The sequence below is a fragment of the Zootermopsis nevadensis genome, unplaced genomic scaffold, assembly GCF_977971745.1.
Source record: "Zootermopsis nevadensis isolate Lab colony 2312 unplaced genomic scaffold, Znev_1.0 Znev_ptg000030l, whole genome shotgun sequence".
Lineage (NCBI taxonomy): Eukaryota > Metazoa > Arthropoda > Insecta > Blattodea > Termopsidae > Zootermopsis > Zootermopsis nevadensis.
Window position 1 is genome coordinate 17999171 of NW_028259162.1, and position 24972 is coordinate 18024142.

The window sequence follows — 24972 nt, forward strand, 5'->3', positions numbered from 1 at the left end:
GTGACGAGAAATATTCGTAGTTCGCCGTTACTAGCGGCACCAAATCTGACTCGCCCTTGACTCACGCGTACAAGTCCCGCCTACGTCAACAGCAGCGGCCGATAACGCAATGTAGGCACGACCTCAGCCTCATAAATTGTAGACCGGGTAGCTTAAACTATTAGTATATTGATAGTCGATATATGTGTGACTGCTCTTGATCACTTACCTGTTCTTGCTCGCAAAATTCATCCCCTCAGAGTTCAACATAACATTCAGATATCACCCACAAACATTTTATGACAAAAACAGCATATTTTAATTAATTGTGAAAAGTAATTTACAAGCTTACGTTATTTACACGATGCTTACATCCCTAAGTTAATAGCCTAAAAACTACGTGACCTCCATCTGCACAGTAATCGTGATATGATCTCTCTGTGTATCAATTTTAGGCCACAGATTTGTGAATATAGCCTTTTTATATAGCATTCACCTTCATTTGAAAACATATAAAACAGCCAAATATTCTGAAATATGTTTAGGCACTTATTTATAAAATTCTGTTTAAAGTTTCATTTTTGTCCACCTACACATCAAAATTCTTTTTGACATCTAATCAACGTGAAAAAAAGAGAGATTTAATAAAATATTGTTTATATATAAACTAAAAGTAATAATCTTATTTTTGCATGTATTCTTAACAATAAAGTTTCTTCAATACTTATTACATACAATATCAAGTATCAACAGTGAGAGTTTCAGTGTTCGAAACAAGTAACTCATGAACTGTTTACCTACAATGACAGGTTTTCCTCAGGTTCTCCTCCATTCAATCAGAAGATGGAGACGATGGCCGACCAACAAAGCCACAAAAATATGAAGAAGAAGAAGAAGAACTTCACACACTGATGAAGCCAGTACAGCCTGAAACAAGCAAATCAAAATTTAATCTTCACAATCATAACCTCCAGATTGACTCCGCAAAAACTTTTTATAATTTTAATCATTTTCTTTCTTTTGTAGCAGCGTTCAATTTCTTTATGTAAACTCAAAACATATTAAAATGTTTTAACATTTCCAAGCAAATTATTAATATCACTTTCACCACGTAAGCAGGGAAGTCTACCTGTATCTCTTCCTAATAGCTTGTGGGAGTTTCTTTGGGTCTTCCTTGAGCACAAATGTACGAACTCCCATGAGACCCTGCCTCAAGTACACATCCCAATTCAGGTTACTGATGTTGAAGTCAAAAATCTTTCGGTCGTCTTCACTGAGCTTGTTCCACATATGAATCATGTTCTGGTTAGAAAACGCCCACTGTCGATTGCGGAAATATGAAGTGGTATCTAATAGCTGGTGTACTTTCTTGTAAGTCCTCATCAACCTTGATTATAAGCAAATACCCATTAGTTGTTCTATAGAATAAAATTTGAAATCTGTGTCTATAATTTCAGCATATTTATTCCAATTCTAGTTACAATTTAGTGTACCTGGGCTTTTGTCCAATGGCAAACAATGCAATGTCTCCCACTAGTGCTGGAAGAAGGTGAATCAGCAATGCATACAATTTGTACAAGACGTGCTCATGTATCAAGGTGAGATTAACCATCCACACTGAATTATCAAATGGTACCTGCCAGCTGTGCTTAATGTTCTTGTTAATAAAGTCGCCCCAGGTAATTGGATTCTCACAAGACGACACGTAGTTGTATACAGGAATAGCTCCAGTGCCAGACCTGCTGAAGATAAGCGAAAAGTTAGCCTGTGTGAAAATTATCATCTTGCAGGGCAACTATCCCATGAAGGTACGTATATGATGAATGATGTTTCTTATTAATATATTTTAATCACATTCCAGGTGAATTACAAGTTCAACTTTCATTTTTCTTGGGTAATGATTCTTGGAAGCTGTTTGTTTTTATTGGTGTAAAGAAAAGTCATTGTAAACAAAATATAGGAATGGTATTAACCGAATACAATAGCACAAATCGCTTTACACTTGCAGTATTCTTCAAAACAATGAAATAGAATTGCAAATATATTAAGAAGCAGAAATTTGCACAACGGCAAATCACCACATTTTTTTTATTGAGTTTTGTATTTGGTGCTGGAGAAAGAGAAAATCTTGAGATTTAGGCTGGACTCACTTGAGTCGAGAAGTCATTGACTCTGGTGTCTCATTCCATGTGTCTCAAAATATAAACTAACTGAAGAATCTAATTACAAATGTTACTTGTGCCTTTATTTAAGATCAACAATTCACCTTCGCTGCTCATGAATATGCCAGGCAGAAGTCACGAGAGCATTAACTGCCATGTCACAGGGCACTATGTCCCCAACAAGTTTTCCGTTGGAGTATATGGTGCGAATCCACCCAAGAACCACGCCCACTACTATTCCTGTCGGTCCATACAGGTTGTCAGTCCACCCTGGCAAAGTCTCCCTTCTCGTACAGTAGACTAAAAGGATAAAATTCATAACATTGATCATTTGCAGAAACAGGATACAGCGAAGATATCTGAAAGGCAAAGGTAGATCTCGTCTGGAATATTACACCATATGTCTGGTAGTGGTTGATCGATATTTTACGGGAGTTTACTGCCTGGAAGTAGTAAGTTTTTCTGAAATGTCAGGAAGAACCTATCAGAGTATGTTTCACAGAATCCCATAAATGAATGAAATTTATTCTTATGGCTATGAGAACCTCAATTGTGACTGTATCAACAACATTTTCATCCAAAAATACACCAGTTCCATCCAATACAATTTACGATTGTTAGAGTCGTAGCTTGAATATTTAAAGCAAGGAACATCTTGGAAATAAAATTGTAGAAATTGTGTTAGCTCAGTTGGATATAAAAATATCGAAATGGATTATAGATATATTTTGAGATTGTGAACAAAATAAAAAACAGCGTATTTCTGATGACAGTGCTGAAATCTTCAAAGCCCATACCGGTATAAAGTAACCTGATACACCTTCTCTAGAAATGCAATTTCTTATTTATGCAATTAAAAGTATTGTCTGTGTTGATTTCTTCCTGTGTACTAAAAGTCTTCCTAACCAAAATATTATTAAAACTTACAGTGCTCTTGTCGGTGAAATATTCTTCATTGCGTTGAAATTTAAGTTTCCCTAAATTATATTATTAGCCACTATAATATTTGTCCAATTGACAAGGAAATATAACCTGCAGTATACACTCTACTCACCGATGGATGGTCTGAACACTCCGACAGAAAGATCCTTGCCGACAGTTCTCACTATATCTTCAGCTATTGCTTTGGTGTAAGTGTACGTGTTCGGCCAGGCACCCAAAAGCCTATGTGAATCAAAGGAGAAATCAAAAAATTTAGAAATGCGCACATTCAAAAATATCCACAAGGCTTAACATCCATCAAACACTATTATTATTAGCCCACATTAAGAAATGGAACGAAATGTTTTTCCTGAATGAGTATATTTATTCTCATCAACTAATTATTAAATATTCCATATTTCTTTGGCAGACGAATAAACTCAGGCCGTATATTGTAATATACGTCAATACAATTTTCTATTGTAAGTTTAATTATTTAAAGCACACTACTGCCGACGTGTCACGTGTTTCAAATTAAGATATTCAGAATTTTCTTAACAAATATAGATTCCCCTTTTAATCAGCATGAACGATTTATTCTTTTCAAAGGAGACACAAAGTGTTAGCTATCCTTTAAAATAAAAAAGTTCTAAATAGCATTTAGATAAGCATTCTGTATTAAAACATAGGTTATCAAGCAGAAATATGTTTTAATTCATGAATGATAAACTTTATATATTATACGACATACAGATATACATTTAAGCCTACTATTAATGTCTGTTCATTACACCACTGCAATAAACCGGGCCCTCACATCGCTATGAAAATACATCAAATATTTAAATATTAGAAGTTCAGCAAGAGAAAATTCTAAAGTCAGGACAAAAACAAATCTGCAAGAGACTCACTTAGGAGTAATGGTGGCCAAATTATTATCGTCGAGAATTTCGACTAACTGAACAATCCTCTCGACAGTGGTTGGCGGGTCGTAGAATTCTTCGTCGATGGATGGGCGGTTGCAGTGACTGAACACGGTGGATACATGAACCACCACCTACAGAAAAATCCCACTACACGTAAGAATGAAAATTAGCTAAAACTGATCTTCACAGAGCCATCACGAAACAAAATATTATCACAAAAATGTATGACGCCTCGCTGCATAAATTGTTCTGGACCTCATCATCTGTAGCTTATGTTTGTAGGAGCGTCTTTAACATTTCTTCCTTCTCCAACCATCGAAAGTACGAAATCTTTCTCCGGTACAAGACATTCTATGACTTCTTCAAGAGAGTTGAACTGTATAATTGCTAATAACATTCGGAACAAAGATATGGTGCCTTCAGGTAAAAAAATAAGATTATTGCACTGACCTTGATGTTCGGACAGTCCTGACATAGCAGTAGCAACTCTCGAGTGCCAACCACGTTAATGGCTGTGGCGATTTGCAGCTTCTCGTCGAATCGAACAGCGGCTGCCATGTGGAACACAATGTGCACATTATCCACGATGCGCTGTCTATCGCAAGGACTCAAATCCAGACCCGGTTTTGAGCAGTCGCCTTCCAGAATAAGGATCTTCTCTCGAAAGCCAGGCTGTACTTCCCTCAACTTTCTGAAAAGCTGCAATAATTCGGAGTTGCTTTTCTGTTTTTTTCGACTACAAAATTGAACAGTGTAATTGAATGAGACTGGAAATGAGGGAATAATTGTCAGGTGTATGTTTAAAGTGATCGTCCAGCAAATTGCAACTCCATGAAGCGAACCTACGCATTACGATCAAATCGAATAGTGGAAATCAAGTTCAATGCATTTGACCTGTGTAATGAGGAGTTATTCATCGCTCTGATGACGGTATGACCTCTGATACGTTCGTTAACATCGACCAGACTACACAGCGTAACAACCCAGAAGACAGAAATCTTCATACTCATCGCCCTGATGACGGAGGCAGTATGACCTCTGAAACGTTGGTTAACATCGACCAGACTACACAGCGCAACAACCCAGAAGACGGAAATCTTCATACTCATCGCCCTGATAACGGAGGCAGTATGACCTCTGAAACGTTGGTTAACATCGACCAGACTACACAGCGCAACAACCCAGTAGACAGAAGTCTTCACACTCACCGCTGTGAAAACCTCAAATCTTACAGGAATTACTCCTTCAGTTGCTTTGTTTCCTGAACCGAACTTCACGTACAAGACGACCGATTCAGAAAAGCATGTTCAGGAACAAAGTGGCCGTTTAAGGAAAGAGGGGAAACATACCGATGTATATTTCGACATGTTAGAGTTTCACGCTCACTGACTATTCATATAATGGTAAAATCCAAGACAGACAAGTCTGTTGCTGGATAAAAGCGCAGAATTGAACTCGAAAGAGAAAATCCGTGAAATCGGCTCGAAGAACTGTCACACGTGCTCAAAAATTCCAAACGTGTTACGTTAGTAGGAGGAGTGCAAAGACGAATTTTCACGAAGTCAAATTTCCTTGATTCTATGCATAGAATACACCCCTAAAGTGAAGCCACGTGCTTCGGAAGCACCTTGTGTGTTGGCTGGCATTAAAAGTGTTGAACAATCCGTTCGCACTCACCGGGTCCTCGAAAATTTCCTGCATCCTGACTCCCACGTCCTTGCCTTTCTTGCTTCGGACCAGCAGGTAGATGCTGCTGAGATGTGGGCAGGACCGGAGCAGTTTCTCCACCAGAACTTTGCCCATGAAGCCCGTTCCACCCGTGATCAGAACATTGGCGCCCCGGTAGAACTCCTGCACCGTGGTGCCTCTGTCCTCTGACAAGTGCATCTCTGAAATTATAAACGCAATTAAAACATGAATTCAGAACATTGTACCATTTTTAAGCAATATTTCTTCGGAGACGCACAGTCCTTGGGAATTCCATAGAACGAAAGACTGTATTGAAGATAGTGATTTGAATTTTGAAACTTCATGTACGCAAAAACGTCTTTGCATCCAGCTTACTGTTTATCTCACACATTTGATCATTTTAGTCTTAATTTACGATTTTTGTACGGAAGTAATTTGAGGCGTTCAACGTCTTTTTCTCGGATATTTTTCCGAATTCAGTTCGGGATTTTTGTGCTTGTCCGTGTCGTTTCCATTTCACCTTATGCCATTCCCAATAAATAGTCGTTCTCATCGCAATGAGCTAAAAGGTCTTCACGATTCGACTGTAGAATCGCTACATAGAAGTAATAAAATCAGTTTATTATGTTACATGGTCCTTTTCTTTAATCATAATTTAATTACGTTAGGAAGAAATCGAAATCGAATGTCGATTATTATTGAAGAAATATTTCCGTACAAATTTAACAATCGCGAAAATCTGACTACAACTGGAGGTAAAAGGAAAACGGCCGAAAGGGAGACCGAGGCAGCGATGGCTCGACACGTTGCATCAAGATCTGAAACAATCCGGCCTACACCCCAATCAGGCACACGATTGCGCCAAATGGAGTCAAAAGGCCAAAGTTTCGGACCCCCAAACCACACTTTACAAACGCTAAAGAAGAAGAAGATTTCCGTACAAATTTACCCACTCTTTATAAAAGTAACGTTAAGTGAATTTAAATGTAACTTTCATTAAGTGATTAAAACCACAGCCTTAGTAATTAATCCTGACAGAAAAAGAACGTTTCTGCAAAGTACGAATATGATCCACATTCACAATGGACGGCCGAATTTAAAGAGTCACCTTGTTCAAGGTTTCTCAATGATTGCAGAGGCGTGTCTTTGAATTTGGATTATATTTTCTCTATATTTTCTTCTTTAAGCATACAGCGACTTTAGCATGTTTATTATTCACCAATGACTGTAAGAACCCGACTTGACTTATACGTTTATAAGCAGCAATAGTCCGTGTACCTGTGATTCAAAGAAATTTCTAATTTTGCTTTCTTCTGTAACATGTCTTCCGGTAGCTAACTAACTAACTAAGTAGATGGCTCAGGGAAACCGAATGTTCATCACCGAACTATCCAAAGCCCCCACCGGCCCCTGTACTAACCAAGCAGAATCAAATTTCCGTTGTCCCTCGGTAAATCGGAAATTTAAAGAAATTTCAGCAGAGTAACAACAGAATTTGAACCAATGACACTGTCCAAGACTTCCGTCTTTCCACAGTCTTCTGTCTGTTATTCAGTTCCAGATTTTATTTATATCTGGAAGTGTGTAAATTGAATATAAACCTATTTAAGTCCTAGAAAATCAGTAACTTCAGGCACGCTTCACATCTTGCCGAAGTGAACAGACCCGTAGTCTTCAGCCTGATGGTGTCTTCCATTATGTACTAACGTTCTCCATGGTACTCAGACCTTCGTGAGAGGCCAAACGTAGCTCAGCGACTTAAGAAGTTCTCGGCATTGTACCGCACATAAAGGCCATTACCATCTTCAAAAGATCCCGCCATTTGCACTTGCCCTGAATCAGACGAAATCAGTCCATAGCATCCTATCCTATTTTTCTGGTTGATTTTCATATTATCTTCCCACAGACATCTTGGATTTCCCAGGCGTCCCTTTCGTACTGGATTGCCTACCAAAAACCTTTATGTATTTAACATTTTTCTTATGAGTGCTACATGCCATGCCCTTCTCAGCCATAATAACTGATTAAGTCTAATTATATTTGTTGTGGATTACAACTTATGAAACTCTTCAATGTGCAACTTCCTCCAGCCTCCTTATAATTCACCCCGTTTGGGTTCAAAATTTCACCTGAGCACACTGTCATATAATCCCAGTGTCAGAGAAAAATTTCCACAAAAATACAAAAAACTACAGGAAAATTTGTACTTTCGTACATTTTAATGCTTACATTATTATACAGCAGACAAAAGTTTCGAAAGTAAATGGTTAACAGGCTCTACTCCAATTTATTCTGTTGTTAATTTACTAAAAAATTAAATTTATTATCTTTATATTATGATTTTGGCCTGCATTCTTGTGAACGGGTATCAACACATACTTAATATTCACTGTATTACCTCTTATTCCACCCTTCTCTAACATATAATAGCATTAATCTTTAATACATAAGTGTTCCATCCATCCTCTCGCCAGTTATTCTCTCCATCCTTGAAATAATTCTACCGGTAGTGACTACTCATCGTGTGTAAGGTCAACGAAGGAGCAATGTTGCAGTCCAAGGAGTAGATATTTGAAAAATATACAATCTTTAAAGATACTGTCCCCATAAATTATAATCTTAATCGATTGGGTAGGTTTTATTGCATATTTTTACACTTTACCTGAGTGATCCAGAAAATGATTGAGAGCTTGTAATGTGTAGAATAAAGTGTTTTCTGCACCTAATGAAATGAGTAAAATATATTTGAAAGATTAGAATTTTTGGTTGCATTTTTATTAAGTTATATTATGGTACGTGATGAATTGACTCTGCAGTGTAAAATATAGAAATCACAGGTCCATTCTGTACACTCAATGCCCTCAATTAGTTATTCTACAGATTACCCACAAAACGTGAAAAATATGTTTACCCTATCTGATCTAGATCGTTGTATTTTCTAAATACCTCGTGGTTTTGCATTATAACTTCCAAAAAATTGGCCACTTAATGGAATAATTAGGTATTCTATGATGAAACGCATACTTTTTCTTATTGATATATTTTTCTCTTAAACCGTTCAGTCAATATATAAAGTGCCCGGGAATTCTATATCATGAGAATCACAAAGTGTTCATTTGAAAGATAATGAAGTACACTTACTTCTCCCAATATGTATTGATGAAATTTCTACACTTTACGCTTAGCCACGAACTTGGGACTTCACCTGAGAAGAAATGACGAAATCCGAAGTGATCTTGCCTTTATATTCCGTTTTTCTATTGCTGAATGATGGCGCCGAATTTAGTATACAGTCATTAAACAAGGATACCGCCATTTCCTTCGACGTAGGTTCATGACTATTCGTTCGTGATTATTTCAAACCTACTACATAATGTATGATTTAAGGTAATCATAGTATGACCTCTGAAACGTTGGTTAACATCGACCAGACTACACAGCGCAACAACCCAGAAGACAGAAATCTTCATACTCAACGCCCTGATGACGGAGGCAGTATAACCTCTGAAACGTTGGTTAACATCGACCAGACTACACAGCGCAACAACCCAGAAGACAGAAATCTTCATACTCATCGCCCTGATGACGGAGGCAGTATGACCTCTGAAACGTTGGTTAACATTGACCAGACTACACAGCGCAACAACCCAGAAGACAGAAATCTTCATACTAAGAATCGTCCTGATGACGGAGGCAATATGACCTCTGAAATGTTGGTTAACATCGACCAGACTACACAGCGCAACAACCCAGAAGACAGAAATCTTCATACTCATCGCCCTGATGACGGAGGCAGTATGACCTCTGAAACGTTGGTAAACATCTACCAGTCTACAAAGCGTAACAAGCAAGAAAACAGAAATCTTCTTATTACATTTGCTTGTAGTTTTCCCTCATATTTCGAGAACGTCTCCTCCTTCCACAAATCTTGATGTCTCCAACTGTACTTTTCAAATAACTTTTTGGCCTTTTCACACTGCACTCTTCCTTAACAGCCATTCTTAACACTTTATTTAAGAACACTTCTTGTGTGGTCTATTCCCCGTTGCTTGAAACAGCTCAGCATTCTTAAGAAATACAATGCATATACAAAAGAAAATGTGTTAATAAAATAATAAGAAGGGACTAAAAAATATGTTTCTGGGTTGTAACGCCTCATTCTGCCTAGTAGAAGTTAACCAAAGTTTCATTAATCCTTGCTGCCTCCTTCCCCAAGCATCTATGGAAAAGTATGTAAACATCCATCCAACTGCACTGTTGTACAGCCATCTTTGTACTCAGGGCTATGAGAACCCGAAATCCTACTGCCATGATTATAGATCATTAAAGCATATCGCCTCTCTCAGACACAGTTATTTTACATATCTTGCATAAGAATTTCCACCACATTTTACTGTGCATCAATTTACTTATTCGATTGTGAGGATTTGACGGCGGTGAGTCTGAAGATGACTGTCTTCTGGTTTCTAGCACCGTGAAAACTTTCACCAGAATACAGAGTGCAACAACCCAAAGAAAGCCGTCTTCACCAAATTAAATATTTTATTCTTTCTGGTTTATTTAACGACGTTCTCGGTATCTCAAAATACACAGGGTCTTTCTGCACGTTAATTATAGTAAAACTATAATGAAAAGGTGAGCAAAATTAAAGAAATAATCGTGGTCTACTTTGAGGTTTTACTTTCTTGAAATTGTCTGAGGAACTGAATAAAACCGAAAGAAGCTTCAGTCAGAGCACCTGGTCTCCTGGCCGAGATGTAAACCCAGGAAACTTTTAAACAAAAGTCCACGCAATGTTATAATTCATCTTAATGCATATCTTCTGTTAGTTTTCCACAAGCTAGAAATAATCAGACATTCAACAACGTGTCACATAGTTTCCTTTCTCATTGTTTTGTACAGTAAGAGTCACTTCTTTGAATATTTGTATATTCATTACCGCTCATTACACTCACTATTACCTTCTTGAAATACAGGCGCAGAACCCGTTTCAAGGAAGTGGAAACGATAATTTTGCATTAACACGTAATAACGTAGGACCATACAATATTCCCAAACATTTTTCTTCCCTGCCATAAATTTAAGTAGGGTCACAATTCATTACTGCACTGCTGCATGAACGATATCAAAAATCGGCGTGACGCAACAACTTCTGCTATATCGTCATTTCCCTTCGTGCCTTATACCTGCAACTCTGATAACCTCTGCTGTATAATATTTGGCCAGAAAACAGTTATAACTGAAACCTGAATGAGGGTTTGCTTTCTTTCTGAACCTATTTCGTCTGAAGTATTTCGCTGCTTTCACAGTCCCTCTGCTGAAATCCCAAGGGTTAATTAACCTTAAAATCTTTCAGTCCTCTATGCAGATTATACTTCCGATATGTTTGACTCCGAACATCGAACTGCACTCTTAAATACACAATAAACTCACTCGAAGCTGATTCCCTGGTACAATTAACACGAAAATTACCCTTTGAGGAAACGGATGACCGATGTCTGGCTGGTATCGTTAGACACTAAATCCCCGGAAACAGAACCCGCAGGTTTAAGACCGACAACACCAAAGCCCGCCACCGAGCACGATCTTAAGGCAACTTCATCAATTTGTTATCCTCACAGCCCACCTCCCTAAGATCCATCTTAATGTTATCCTCCCATCAAATTCTTGGTCTGTTGAGTGCTCGTTTTACTGAAGAATTCCCTAACAAAATCCTGTATCATACTTTGCCTCCCCATGCGTGCTACATGTCCAGCCCTTCCGTGCCTCCAGGATTTGATTATCCTCACTAGGCCAGGTAACCCCTATAATTCACACAACTCCTGGTTATGTAATATTCTAAATTCCACATTTATTTCATCCCCCCATTAGGTCCAAATATTCTTCTAAACGCCTCGTTTTCAAACAATTGTAATATAAGCTTTTCCTTCAAGGTAAGAGACCATGATTTACAACCATACAAGGGCTTTGCCAGGCTTAATGGTGTGGGTGGTCAAACGAGGTCAAGGTACTATAAAGAGGGGCGTGGGATTACTTGTTTAACGAAAGAATTATCAGTTACTGAAAAAGCTAATGGATTTTCGAGATGTCATGATGGAATTTCTGATGTGGTCTCTTGGTAAGTAATTTTTGTTGGAATTGAAAAAATAATAAGAGTGGAGAAGAAACAATATACTGATAAGGAGGAGGCATTATGAGTCACTGCACGGTCAAGGCAATCGAGTTTGTGATATGAAAATGAGACGAGAAACATGTTTAAAATGCAATGTCCTGCGGTCAGTTTTTTGTATGCATCAACAATAGCTGTTTATGCCACAAGTGGCGAGTGGAACCCAAGGTCCAAATATGACGACTTATTTTATTTAATTAGTTATCTTAGTTTATTTAACAACGCTTCTTCAGTAGCTGAGATTATGTAGCATTTTCGAGAGGATGATAATGTGAAAGGAGTCGATCGTGGACTAATTTATTCTGGCATTTGTCTAGATTGACTGGGGACAGCCACAAAAATCACCAGAGAGAATAGTCGGTCTACGGGCCGAAATGTGAACCCCGGACCTCCCGAATACTACTTGACAACGACGTCCGGCACGGCGCCATAGTAGAAACCGACGCCTGTAATGCCGACATTTGGAACTACAACAATAGACTGATAGGAATATAAAGAAGGCGCACTAAACTTGGACACATAACAATATCCGAAAAGTAATTCGTGCACGAAATATTACAAATTTTACAGTTGTTGACGCACAACCGCCTTCAACCACAGGGTGACACACGTGCACCTGATTTGCGATTGATAGCAGCTTGAAGGCATTTTGACGAATTTCCACATTTCGATTTCACTTCGTTGATTCATAAAAGTAAACGTTTCATGACTCGAATGGCAAATCCATAGCGTCACTGTTGTCTCATACCTTCCTTTAAATCAGCTTTGCCTGTGACCTTCTTCACGTTTAATCCGTCGAAGTGTTTCGAGTACAAATTTTGTTGTATCTTCCATAGAGTGTCGTAATTTCTCAATAACGAAGAAACTTATCGTCTCCATTTACAGAGTATACTTGAAATCTCTTTAGAGGGAGGCGATTCCAACCTCCATAACTTTTGTAATCACGTACAAACTGCAAGGCGTCACAACACATGAGACCAAGAACCATATATTTTCGCCGCTCAGGAAACCTCAAATTTATGTTGTCATTAATTTGAAGCATTGGATGTAAACAAAATCGAACATAGCTGGCCCTTCGTGTGTCGCAGTGTCAGACATGGAAAGTATCACGGGTGGAACGGGCTTAATGGACAAATTTCTGGTGGAGAAACTGCTCTGGGCCTGCCCACATCTCAGCAGCGTCTATCTGCTGGTCCATAGCAAAAAAATATGCCTAAATATTGATGATCAGCATGTCATATATATTTTTATAAATCATCACAAATAACTGATTCGGAGTCGTCATAGATGTAACCTGAGGTTGTTAATATCCAAATAAAGAACAATTGTGCACATCTACTTGGAAAAATCGTCTACTGCTTTTCTGAAATCATCTCAAAAATAAAAAAATCAAATATTTATAACTGTCATTTATAAAATGAACACATAAATAACTGAAATTGCATGTAATAAGCCTCCAAGGCAGTAGGTCAGTCTAAATCACTAGCAAATCGTAACAAACAAAGTAAGCCTATACAACATGTTCCTGATTACATAATGTATATTATTGCACAATATAATCGATACTCCTCATTTACAGAATACATTATAATCTTAAAATTCGTTACTTATATTAAATGAATTATTATATCGAGGAGATGGTGAAACAAATTATTTCTTAGCAGGACTTGTGCTACTCACGACGGTATTTGTCTTCTTGGTTGTAGCGCCGTGTAGTCTGGCAGACGTTTACCAACGTTTCAGAGGCCCTTGCTGCTTCCATTATCAGAGCGACAATCAGTTCCTGCTGGAATATTCAGAAATCACCTGAAGTATGTTACTCCTCAATCCCTGCCTTCAATCGAATAATAATATAGTGAACGGCGGAGTGTAGTGGGGAAAGACGGGAAATCGAACTGGGTTACATCAGAGGCGGGGATCAGGTGGAGAGCAACAACAAGATAATGGATTGCACCAAACAGTACTTACGACTGGCTCAGACCACAATAACAGTCGTTAATTAATATGACCTCAGTCGAAAGCAACATCACATATAAATAAAAAATTGTCAGAGAACAGAATATTAAATCTGACTGTCAGTCCCAAAACAACATCAAAATTATATTATCGTAAAAGCTAAACAAAAACAAATATTTAGTGCAAAACATTAAACATTGTCCAAAGAAAACCTGACAAATGCATTCACTACAGATAAGTAACTCAAAGCAGCTGCCCCTCCGCCACGACGGTGACCTTGAAGACACAGTCAATAAGAGCACGAGACAACCTGCAGAGTGATAATTTCCCCAAGTATCGTGGAACGGGCAGAGTTTAGTGCAGCAATAATTTCAAAACCACTGAAAACATACACACAGAATTTTGGGGGCAAATAAGACGGAACGTCCTCGCAGGGAGCTGAATGTCAAATGCCCCGAGGTATGGAGCTTCATCGGAAATGAACGGTGGAGTAAAGGTACAATTTGGCTGCACGCGACAGAGACAAGCGACCGAGGCAGGCGACAGAGACGGGAGACGGACACATCGCAGCTTGTCGCCACACACTTCTGAGGTGACGACCGAGACATGCGGCAAAGTGTTTGTTTTCTTTGTTTTGTTGAGACATACGTGCACATATTCTGTGAAAAATGAGTACACAAATGCTTCTAAAAAGGTTACTCGAAGAATAAGAAGAAGATGATGTGTTGCTGTGTTATTTGTTGCGAAAGAAACAAAGAAAACCTATGAGTTCAATCTTCAAAACCAGACGTGAAGAAGGATCTTTCTGTCGGTGGTCAGTGGTCGGTTTTCTGCTACTAATTCTACCAATTGCTCATCTTGGTCACCAGTAAATTTAATTTCCGCCATTATTTTACTCAACAACACACGTGCTGCCTGAGTCCGTCGCGAGACACTACTGGTCCGAGAGCGGTCTCCTGTGCTTTGTCTCTGTCTCGCGCTCGTAATTGTACTTCATACGATTGTACAGAGAGCAGACAGGAAGCGACCAGTCTCGGTCTCGCAATTCTGTCGCCTAAATCGGTCGCTTGTCTCTGTCGCGTGCAGCCAAATTGTACCTTTAGGGGAAGAAAGGTTGAATGAAGGGCTCCACAGTGACCGCGCGGTCTGAGGCGTGATCGCTGGGACCGTGGGTTCGAATCCCACTCAGGCCACGGATGTTTGTCCGCGTTTTTCTGTGTTGTGCTGTCCTGTGTACAGGTAGAGGCCCTGCGACGGGCTGATCCCTCGTCCTAGTAGTCCTACCGAATGTCTATAGATCGAGCTAACGAAAAAGTTGGGACTCGCAGTGCTCATGCACTTGAAGAACGGGTCGTTCCCAGTATCCCAGTAAGGATGAAGGAAATTAATTTATATTGGAAGGAGGAAAGGCAAAGGATGTAAAGATGGCGTTGGAAGGTAAATAAGGGCGGTGTTTTCATTTTTTATAATAAACAAATTATAAACTAAATTATATACTAAAATGGATATTGCCAGCCCGCGGATATTTTACGACTCAAGAATTACGTAAACTCTAACTGAAATTAGAAGATACGAACACCACAATTTCTATGAAACACTTGTAAGAACCAACGGAATTACATGGCGTCATAACCCAGAAGTTATACCTTCATCATCAGTGCGATGAGGCCTCATCGCCCTGATGATGGAGGCAGCAAGGACCTCTGAAACCTTCGTAAACTTATACCACACTTCACGTCGCAAGAACATAGAAGTCATAATTTTAAGCTTAATACTTTTCCCTCAGGTTAGTAAAGATCTACAAGAAGATCAATAAGTTCTGCAGTGTCTTATCTTACTTTGGTAACCGTGAGTGGAAGTTCACAAACAACAATATCCAAGGACTGTGGGAGAAACTAAATGAAAATGACAAGAAATTGTTTGACTTCGATATCGATGGCCTTGACTGGGATAATTATTGCTAAAACTATGTCGGGGGAATCAGGATATACCTGATGAAGGACGACCTCTCCACAGTTCCACAGGGTGTCGTAGGTCAAGAAAGGTAAATTAAACTTTCCTTGACTGTGCCAAGAACAATGCATTATAGAAGCTTAAAGTAGATTTGCTACATGTGAAGTTCAGTTACAATAACAAATCTCCATAAATATTCATATTTTTGTCTACAGTAAGTACAGTCCTGTTATTGTAATCCTATTGCAGACGGATTAGCTGCATTCAAATTTTTAGAATGCCTTTAAATTAATATTTATGATGTAGAAAGTATTTCCAGATAATGATAATAACAGAATCTGGAATTTGATATGTGACCATTTTCACACAAATGATCTGTTTTTGAGAAAAATTGTAACTTATTTTCTTGTGGTATTATGAAAAAAAGCGAGTATGTCCCTGAATGTCGTTGAAAAATGGAGAAACATAACATGCCTATGCGAAAATGCACATAACTGTACAGTCAGTTGCGTCTTCGAATTGATATAATTGTGCTTCAGTAACAAAAATTTTCACTTAATCAGCATGAGATTAACAGAATGCCCTTAGACCAACCTGATTAATGCATAAGTTAACCCACCCTTCGTAACACTACACTTTGGAACTTTGCTATATGCAATTGTCTATGTATGCAACGGATACTAAATTTAATTCGAATTTAGATCCGGTGAGGTCTCTAACCTAGTCCTAGGATAGTTTCCTTGTACTAGGTATAATTTTTTGAAACAAAACTCATAAGCTTCTACTCCCTGATTATGAGAGGCAACTGTTGATCACTGGCATTGTGTCATAATGCCTGTCAATAGTAATTCCTAAGTGCATAACAAACGTCTGGACCATCTGTCTCTTAATCTATTTACAAGATCAGAGAAGGAATATGCAATCTGTTCTAGAGAGCACTGACATCTTTAATGTTGTGCTCTGGCTTTTACTGTCCGTTACAGTATACGCAGTTCTACTGTTGACACAGGCAAATGCCAGTATGAATACTATGCTGTAATAATAATAATAATAATAATAAGAGGCACAAATCGGATCAGCAGCCTCCTCGTGGCGTGCCCTGGACAGTCTTTGTACTGACAGATGCTGCCGTCTGTGTGTCGGGCCAACCACCCGGCACGCAGTCTAAACTGGTTCCCAAAAAGAATCATAGTAAAGCCACTTCCAGCCGGCCTGTTTCGGATGTGGGCCCTAGAGGCGCTGGGAGTAGCACAAACCGTGGGGTCGTTCGCATGGTGTGGACGGACGATCTACGGCGTGGCCTTCTTGCGTGTCACGCCACCAGTGATCCTTCGCGGAGAGGATACATGGCACGGATGCATTCCCTTTGGTGCGAGATGCATCCTGAGCACTCCGGTCTCTCGCAACAAAACCTGCGAGACTATGTGAACCATCTGCGAAGGAAAGGCTTTGACTTCAAGCCGCAAGATCCAGTTGCAGCTACGCCGCATAAAGCGGAAGAAATTAAAAATATCGCACCATGTCCCCCAGCTGCGACTGTTGATATCGACATTAAAACGCGCTTCTACCAATTGTTGAACTCCTGTGAATATCTGAAGGACAGGCAGCGAACGGTTCACCACAAGATATCGCTGCGGGCCAAACATCTGGCCGAAATGAACGAAATCTTAGATGAATTCCTAAAAGATGATTCTGATCTGCTTACTATCAATCGCGCCGTTTACGCTGCAGCTAGGTTATTAGTAACCCCAGCCCCGTTTAGGGTGGCAGAAAAAGCTGAGCAACAAACAAAACGTCTGGACGCGAAGTTAAAGTTGTAAAGGCAACTGGTATCCAGAATTCACTGCGTGATTGAGTATGTAAACTCTGGTAGGAGATTTACCACCAAGCTGAGGCTTATCGCCCGCTCTCTCAAGGCCAAGTATCACACACTGAACAAGAATACGCTGCTGACCATCAAGCAGCACTCTCTGGACAAAATACGGGCACTAACCGCGGACAGGAAGAAGTTAGTGAAACGTTATAGGGCCGTAAAGGAGAACACCATCTTTCGTGTATGCCCTTCCCGTCTCTTCAGCAAGAACACTCCAGTCGTTCATACCCCACCAACAGCAACGCAGGTCGAGTCATTCTGGAAGAAACTCTACGAAACTAGATTTCCGTTGAACATAGATTCTCCGGCCATTGGCCTCTTTAGGCAGTTCTGCGATCGCCATTTAGAGGATGATGATGTGCCCCTAGTGATCACCGAACAAGATGTGAAACGTGCCTTTACTGGCAAAAAGAATTTTTCTTCTCCTCGAATAGATGCCATCAATAATTTTTGGTGGAAAACTTTCACGAGCACACACAAACATCTATCTCGTATCTTTACATCTTTTTTGTGTGGTACAGAGCCCATTCCACCTTGGTTAACAGAAGGGCGCACCGTTCTTATTCCGAAGAATGGAGATTTGTCTAATCCGGAAAACTACCGACCTATTACCTGTCTTAATACTGTATACAAGGCGTTCACCTCCATCTTGAACGAACGCATACTGCACCATATTGACCCTATCTGGAAAGAGGTATATGAGCAGCGGGGTTCGAAACGTGGCATTGTAGGTTGCAAGGACAATCTGTTGATTGACAGATGCATCTGTCAAGATGCGGTCCATTATAAGCGCAACCTGTCAATGGCCTGGGTGGACTACAAAAAAGCTTTTGACACAACTTCTCATGAGCTAATTGTCATCTTGCTCAAAGTGCTGAAAGTCCAACCTGACATAGTGAAATGCATTGAAAATCTACTACCGCTCTGGAAAACGCGCTTCATTCTAACATCTGGGAAGCGTGTAGTGTCAACCGAGTTGGTATGCTACCACCGCGGAGTGTTTCAAGGTGACAGCTTGAGCCCTCATCTTTTCTGCATCTCGCAACTTCCTCTTTCCGTTGTGCTAAGACGTGAGCGTGGCTACATGTGCGGTGCACCGTCCATCCCTAGGCACAAAGTCACACACCTTTTCTATATGGATGACTTAAAACTTTATGCTGCCAGCGACAGTGGCATTCATAGTGCACTGAACACCGTGCAAGTATACACTCAGGATATCGGCATGGAATTTGGATTGGACAAGTGTGCAGTTCTGCATTTGAAAAGGGAAAGAAATAGGGATTTCGGCGAAGACGTGCAACTTGTGGACGGAAGCATCATACACCATCTTGATGCCGAAGAGTCCTATACATATCTTGGTGTGAGTGAGAGTCACGTCCAAGATGTCTCCAAGGTCAAAGAGGCTCTGTGCAGCAAGTATAGACACACCCTACGACAGATTTGGAGTTCCGAGCTGTCTGGTAGAAACAAAGTCACTGCCACCAACATGCTTGCTGTTCCGATCCTGCTATATACTTTTGGAGCAATGAAGTGGACAGTTGACGAGTTGAAAAACCTGGACAGGGCCACCAGAAAAATGATGACCATGCACCGAAGTCTTCACCCTAAATCTTCTGTCCAACGCATATACCTCCCGCGTCATCTTGGCGGTAGAGGTCTCTTGGGTCTGGAGAATCTTCACAACAGGATAGTTCTGGGCACAGCTCATTCCATCATTAATAGCTCTGACCCCCTTTTGACATTCGTATGTTCGCATGAGTCTGCGGGTGTAGGGGCGTTTATATTTCAGGCGGCAAAGAGAGCAGCAAATGACCTCGGACTTGACTTCGACACCAGCTCAGTTGGACAGCGAAGACAGTTGCCCCTCTTGACACTGACGTCAGATCAATTCAAGGGCACTATTAAGAAGGCTGAGCAAACTTTGTTGCTCAAGCAACATGCAGATAAACCCATGCATGGGGCCTTCTTCAAAAATGTAGAAAAAATGGGCTTGTCAAAAGACCTGACGTTCGCCTTTCTACGGTCGGCTGGACTAAAGTCTGAAACCGAGGGTTTCATCTTAGCGTGCCAAGATGGTGTTGTAAACACACTTGTGTACCGCCGAATGGTGATGGGTGTGGGGGTAGTGGATACTGTCTGCAGGGCATGCCGAATGCAACCAGAGACGTTGATGCATCTTTTGTCGGCATGTAAACATTATGCCAGCTGCGCCTACATTCATCGACATAATGCTGCTTTACGTATACTCTACTACCACCTGAGACACTTTTACGGCATAGATAAGACACCCGTTTTGCCGTACGCTCCTGGGGACATTGATTCCGTCGTTGAGAACGACAAATGTAAAATTTATTGGAACTATTCGTTCCCCACTACCAGGCAGTTAACAGCCACTAAACCTGTTGTGAAGGAGGCTGAAAAACGGACCAATTATCAAGACCTTGTGTTTGAGCTAAGACAGCTGTACCCAGGATTCACTGTCAAATTAATCGTCCTTATAATTGGAGTTCTTGGAGGAGTCAAGTCGTCGCTGCTGGCTAACATCAAGCTCATTCCGGCATGCCAGCGTAACGCTGAAGCATTACTCAGCCGGATGCAAAAGGCCGTGCTTCTTGGGTCGCTCCGACTACTGCGCGTGCGCACGACCCCAACTCACTGCAGCCGCCCATCTCGTGGTTCGAGCCGTGATTACAGTTTCATCTGGGCTGCAAGCATCGGAGTTATGACGGCAACACGCCTGAAGTTTTTGGCTGCTTGTGGACCAATTAAACAATTCATAATAATAATAATAATTGCACAAATTAAAGCAGCATACAAAATTGAAATAGTTAATATTGCAGAGTATTTGCACATAAAGCATCAGAAGGATCCATATGTTAATATCATAAAATTACACGACAGGTCTCAAGTAATAATGAACTCAATAACTAAGACAGCATCGAAAATCAAAGAAGAAATAAATTCTGAAGATGAAATCAATGACACAAATGAAGGAAGCACATAAATTTCTACATTTGCCACAACCGAATGCCGGTATGAACACTGAACTGTTCTATAGTCACGAATTCTTTTGTTTATATATCTAATAAATAAATACTGTGTAACTGTTTAGAGTAATAAATAAATATCCCTTGATTTTGTTTAAAATACATACTATGTTATAACCCACTTCAAATAGACACTGTACTTCTTTATTGATTCTACAAGTATATGTTACATAAAATGTTTTATATTGTAAGCCTTCCTTGAATTCAGTCATGAACAAACTACAGTACGCCAGATGCAACCTACACAAACATTTTCTCTAGCTAAAGCTATGCAATTATTTACCTAACAACAAATTAAACCTTGAATAATTTCTAAAGAAAATTTTTAGCTCCACGTGAAATATAGCATACAATATAAGGTCAGACATTTGTTTAGTAGAATAACATGATTAATTTTTCCCATAACAATATCTTACTATTTTTATGACAGTCTTTGTGATATTGATTGCATTAGTTGACTGAAGCAATGGTAAGTCTGAAAATCAAAGCGAGATTTACATTGGTTCCTAGACATTGAAATGTGAATTTTCCATGAACTCTGTGGTTAGCGGTAGATGGTCTACTTTGTCTATGAGAACAGGTGCTTAGTGAACATCATAAAATATTGAGCATGTTTTAGTTTCAATTAATATGAACACTTTTTGTAGAAGTAGTGTAAAAGTCAGTGGAAATAGTGAGCTCAAAGATTTTAACGGGCTGTGGCAGGAGCAATATTTCTTTATAGATACAAATTACCAGCATTTACACTGTAAAGCGGTTTTTATTGTCTATGACATGTAACGCACAGATGCAAAACGTGTGAATTTTATGAACAAGAGATTCGAATGAGACGGATTTCATATCGCTGCTATATGATATGGACTCCCAAGAAAATAATGTGCCATACAAATCCTACGCTCGATCGATAAGCTTAAATTAAACTTCTCAAGAGATTAGCATTCACTCAAATTAAGATGCCTATTAATGTTCGTGACCATGTTAGGTGGGTCCTTGTCACCTCGGCATGGGGCATCCTCAGATTGCCTTTTGGGATAAAGGCCTCCGGATCTGTTGAATAAGCAGTTGCGGACAGCCGAGAAGGAGTGGTTCTCAAGCTTTGGGGTTGGGCGTGGAGCTAACAACTCTTCACCGTAAAAACTTAATTTTGTTACGAAATTCCTCAAAGCGCCTCGGACCTAAGCAATATAAAAGGGCAAGAGATTTGGCACGTGGAATAATTAGAGTCTGTACAGGGAAGCTTCAATCAAGCCAGTAGCGGGAAAGTTAGAGAAGTAAAAACTATATTTAGTGGAATTACAAGAGGTTAGGTGGGAAGGATATCACAGTGCAGAAAATTACACGTTTCTCTCTGGAAAAGGGAACGTTAATCACCACTTAGGGACAGAATAGGATTATTTCAGCAGTTAAAAGCGTAGAGTGTGTTTGTGACATTATGCCTCATGTAACACTAAGGGCTAGCGCGCACGAGCGGTTTTCCTGCCTCAGCGGTAAACCTACCGCAACCGCAAATTCTTGTTGTCTGTGCGCACGGACGGTGAAATAAACGCATTGTCTTCGTTTTCTCTTCAGTTGGGAGCTGGGTTTTGTGGAGACAGTTGGCGTGTGCTCTAGGCTGATAAGTCGAAGCATGGATTTTGTTGGGACTGTCGCTGTGTTCGCTTTTTTGCTAAGAGTAAGGGCAAAGCGTAGGAATAATTTTTGATTCCCTCCACTCGTAAGTCAAAGAAATTATTCGTACATTTTTTTTTGTAAAGTTGGCTCTACTTCGTCAGTAGAACTTTACAGACTTCTATCCACAATTTCTCTTTAGTTTTTGTCAACGTACTCCGATATGGTCGAACTGTACAGTAGCATTTCCTCCTATTCAGTTACACCAAGGTTGTGCAAACAATGTTCGCAGTGCGGCTGTTTCGACGCTCGTGCGCGCACGCAGGTAGGGTTCTTCGTCTTCTATTGCCACCGCCAGCCGCTGTGCGGCCACCGCACCACATCGAAAATGAATCCTATCGCGGCAGAAGACCCGCAGCGGTAAAACTACCGCACGTGCACTGGCTTCCTACTGAAACAGTGCGCCCCATCAATGCAGCAGAAAAACCACTGCTGTCCAAACCGCTCGTGCACGCAAGGTCTAAAGGGTCCTTGGTGTGGTGTCATTGTACAGAATGTGCATGCCCTAACAGAGGATAAAGACGATGACACAAAGGACAACTTCAACTAGGAACCAGAACAGGTATTTGACGAGTTTACTAGGTACCATATGAAAATGTTGCTGTAAGATTTCAATGCGAAGATAGGTAGGGAAGGAATTTTTAAACAGATTATTTATTGTAAAGGAAAGTCTACATGACGTTACTAATGAAAATGGAGTCAGAGTAGTAAATTTTGGAAATTCAAAAAATCGAATTGTCAAAAGCACAAGGTTCCCTCACCGTGACATTGATAAACATACTTGTACTTAATCACATACATCACGTTTTAATTGACAAAGGACGAAACTCCAGTATATTAGATGCCAGATCTTTCTGAGGAACTGACTGTGATACCTACCATTTACCTGACAGCAGCAAAATTAAGTTAGAGACTTTCAGTGAGGAAGCAATATTTGATTTGGAGAAACTCGATAGTGTAGAAGTTATGGGAAAGTACCAGATAGAAATCTCCAAAAGATTTCCGGCTTTAGAGAGCTTGGATGACAGTTTGGATATTAATAAAGCATGGGAAAGTATTAGGGATAATATCAAGACCTCAGTAAAGGAGAATCTAGGATATCACAAGCTGAAGCATAGTAAACCATGGTTTAATGATGAGTGCTCAGAATTAATGGACACACGGAAGCAGACTAAATTACGACTGCGAAAACCAAGCCAAATCAATGGAGATAATCTGTAAAATTTAAGACATGAAACCAGTAGAACATTTGGTACGAAGAAAAGGAAATACCTTAAAAACAAAAATCATGTAGACAAACACTTGTCTAATACATTTCCTCTTCAGAATGGCCTGAAACAAGGAGCTGCTCGATCTCCGCTGCTTTTCAGATTTGCCTTAAGGTGGCGACTGACTTGTAACATTTGCCTGTAATGTAACGTGTTACAAATCGAGCATTACACAAGTGAAGACAGCGAACGGAGCCGCTCGCGCTCGCGGGCGCTCCATCGTGTTGTCGGTTTTTTCGCGAATCCCTTTGAGTGTTACATTACAAGTCAGTCAGTCGAGCGGCGTCGTAACGAGCATTCACGAGTTCTTTAGATAAGAGTAGCGTATTAAATGAAACAAAGATAACACAACCTCCACGTCCGACATATTGAATGAAATGAATGGAGCACACACGAGCACAGTCGAGCCGAGCGTTCAAAACGAGCATTCGATACGCCTCACCAGTTGTGGTGTAATGTAACATGCTCGCCGCGAATGTTACATTACAAGTAAATGTTACAAGTCAGTCGCGGCACGCATGGGTGAGGAGAGGGGTGTCCACAGGGTAATAGTTGGGAGGTCTGAAGAGAGGAGACCGCTGGGAAGATCTAGGAGTAGGTGAGAGGATGATGTTAAGACGGAACATAGGGAGAGAGAAATCGATGGAGGGAACTGGATACAGCTGGCTCAGGATAGAGTCTGGTGGCGGGTTTCTGTGAACAGAGTGATGAACCTTCGGGTTTTATAAAGAAAGTGGGATATTCTTTAAACAAACCGAGTATACAATCGACTTTTAAAACAATATCCTGAACCGTAGAGTGAGTGAGTGATTAACGTTCGTAGACACCAAATAAAAAGATCAAATGTTCCCATAATAGAATGATGAAAGCTGTAATACTAACCTGACTTTTCTTAGTAATAATATGGAACGACTAAGTGAGAAACGAACTCTTTATTCATGAGTTGTATAAGTGGCAAAGGCTGTCAAAATAAACTTACCTTTGTTCTCAGAACACGATACAAAAATAAATTAATGTATATTCGAACTCTATAGAGAACACACGAGTTCTGGTACTTCCAGTAAGTACAACAAACGTTTAAAGAAACCACAACAAGAAGTATGTAGTCCATTTATGGATTTTAAGAAAGTAGAAAATGAAATTAAACTGTTCACTTACACTTCTCCTTATACGCTGAACAACTCCGGATAATCTGTAATTAGAGCTGATTGGTTTGCAGTTTGGTGGAGAACTGAAAATACAAGTTCATACCACGTGAGTGTGTCAAATTCTCTCGATTCTTATGCTGTGGCCTCACAGAAACCAAACAGACAACAGAAGGGTACAACACACTCATTTCATTCCGTAAATGAACAAAATGA

At 40.0% G+C, this 24972-nt stretch overlaps 1 protein-coding gene across 4 annotated transcripts; it reads right to left on the reverse strand.

Moving 5' to 3' along the window:
• Positions 1-274: 274 nt before the first annotated feature.
• On the reverse strand, positions 275-24947 carry LOC110837957 (fatty acyl-CoA reductase wat-like). Of its 4 annotated transcripts, XM_087359138.1 has the most exons (10): positions 24770-24946; positions 13527-13629; positions 5666-5877; positions 4439-4687; positions 3974-4119; positions 3196-3305; positions 2246-2441; positions 1473-1721; positions 1109-1366; positions 275-906 (listed from the first exon to the last, which is right to left on the reverse strand). In XM_087359138.1, the coding sequence occupies exons 2-10, from the start codon at positions 13606-13608 to the stop codon at positions 816-818; spliced, it is 1593 nt and encodes a 530-aa protein (XP_087215264.1). In that variant the 5' UTR covers positions 13609-13629; positions 24770-24946; the 3' UTR covers positions 275-815. The 4 variants fall into 4 exon arrangements, with proteins under 4 accessions (XP_087215264.1, XP_087215266.1, XP_087215263.1 ...); XM_087359140.1 differs by lacking the exon at positions 13527-13629 and having other exon boundaries at positions 24770-24947; XM_087359137.1 differs by lacking the exon at positions 24770-24946 and having other exon boundaries at positions 13527-13970.
• Between the last annotated feature and the right edge of the window lie 25 nt (positions 24948-24972).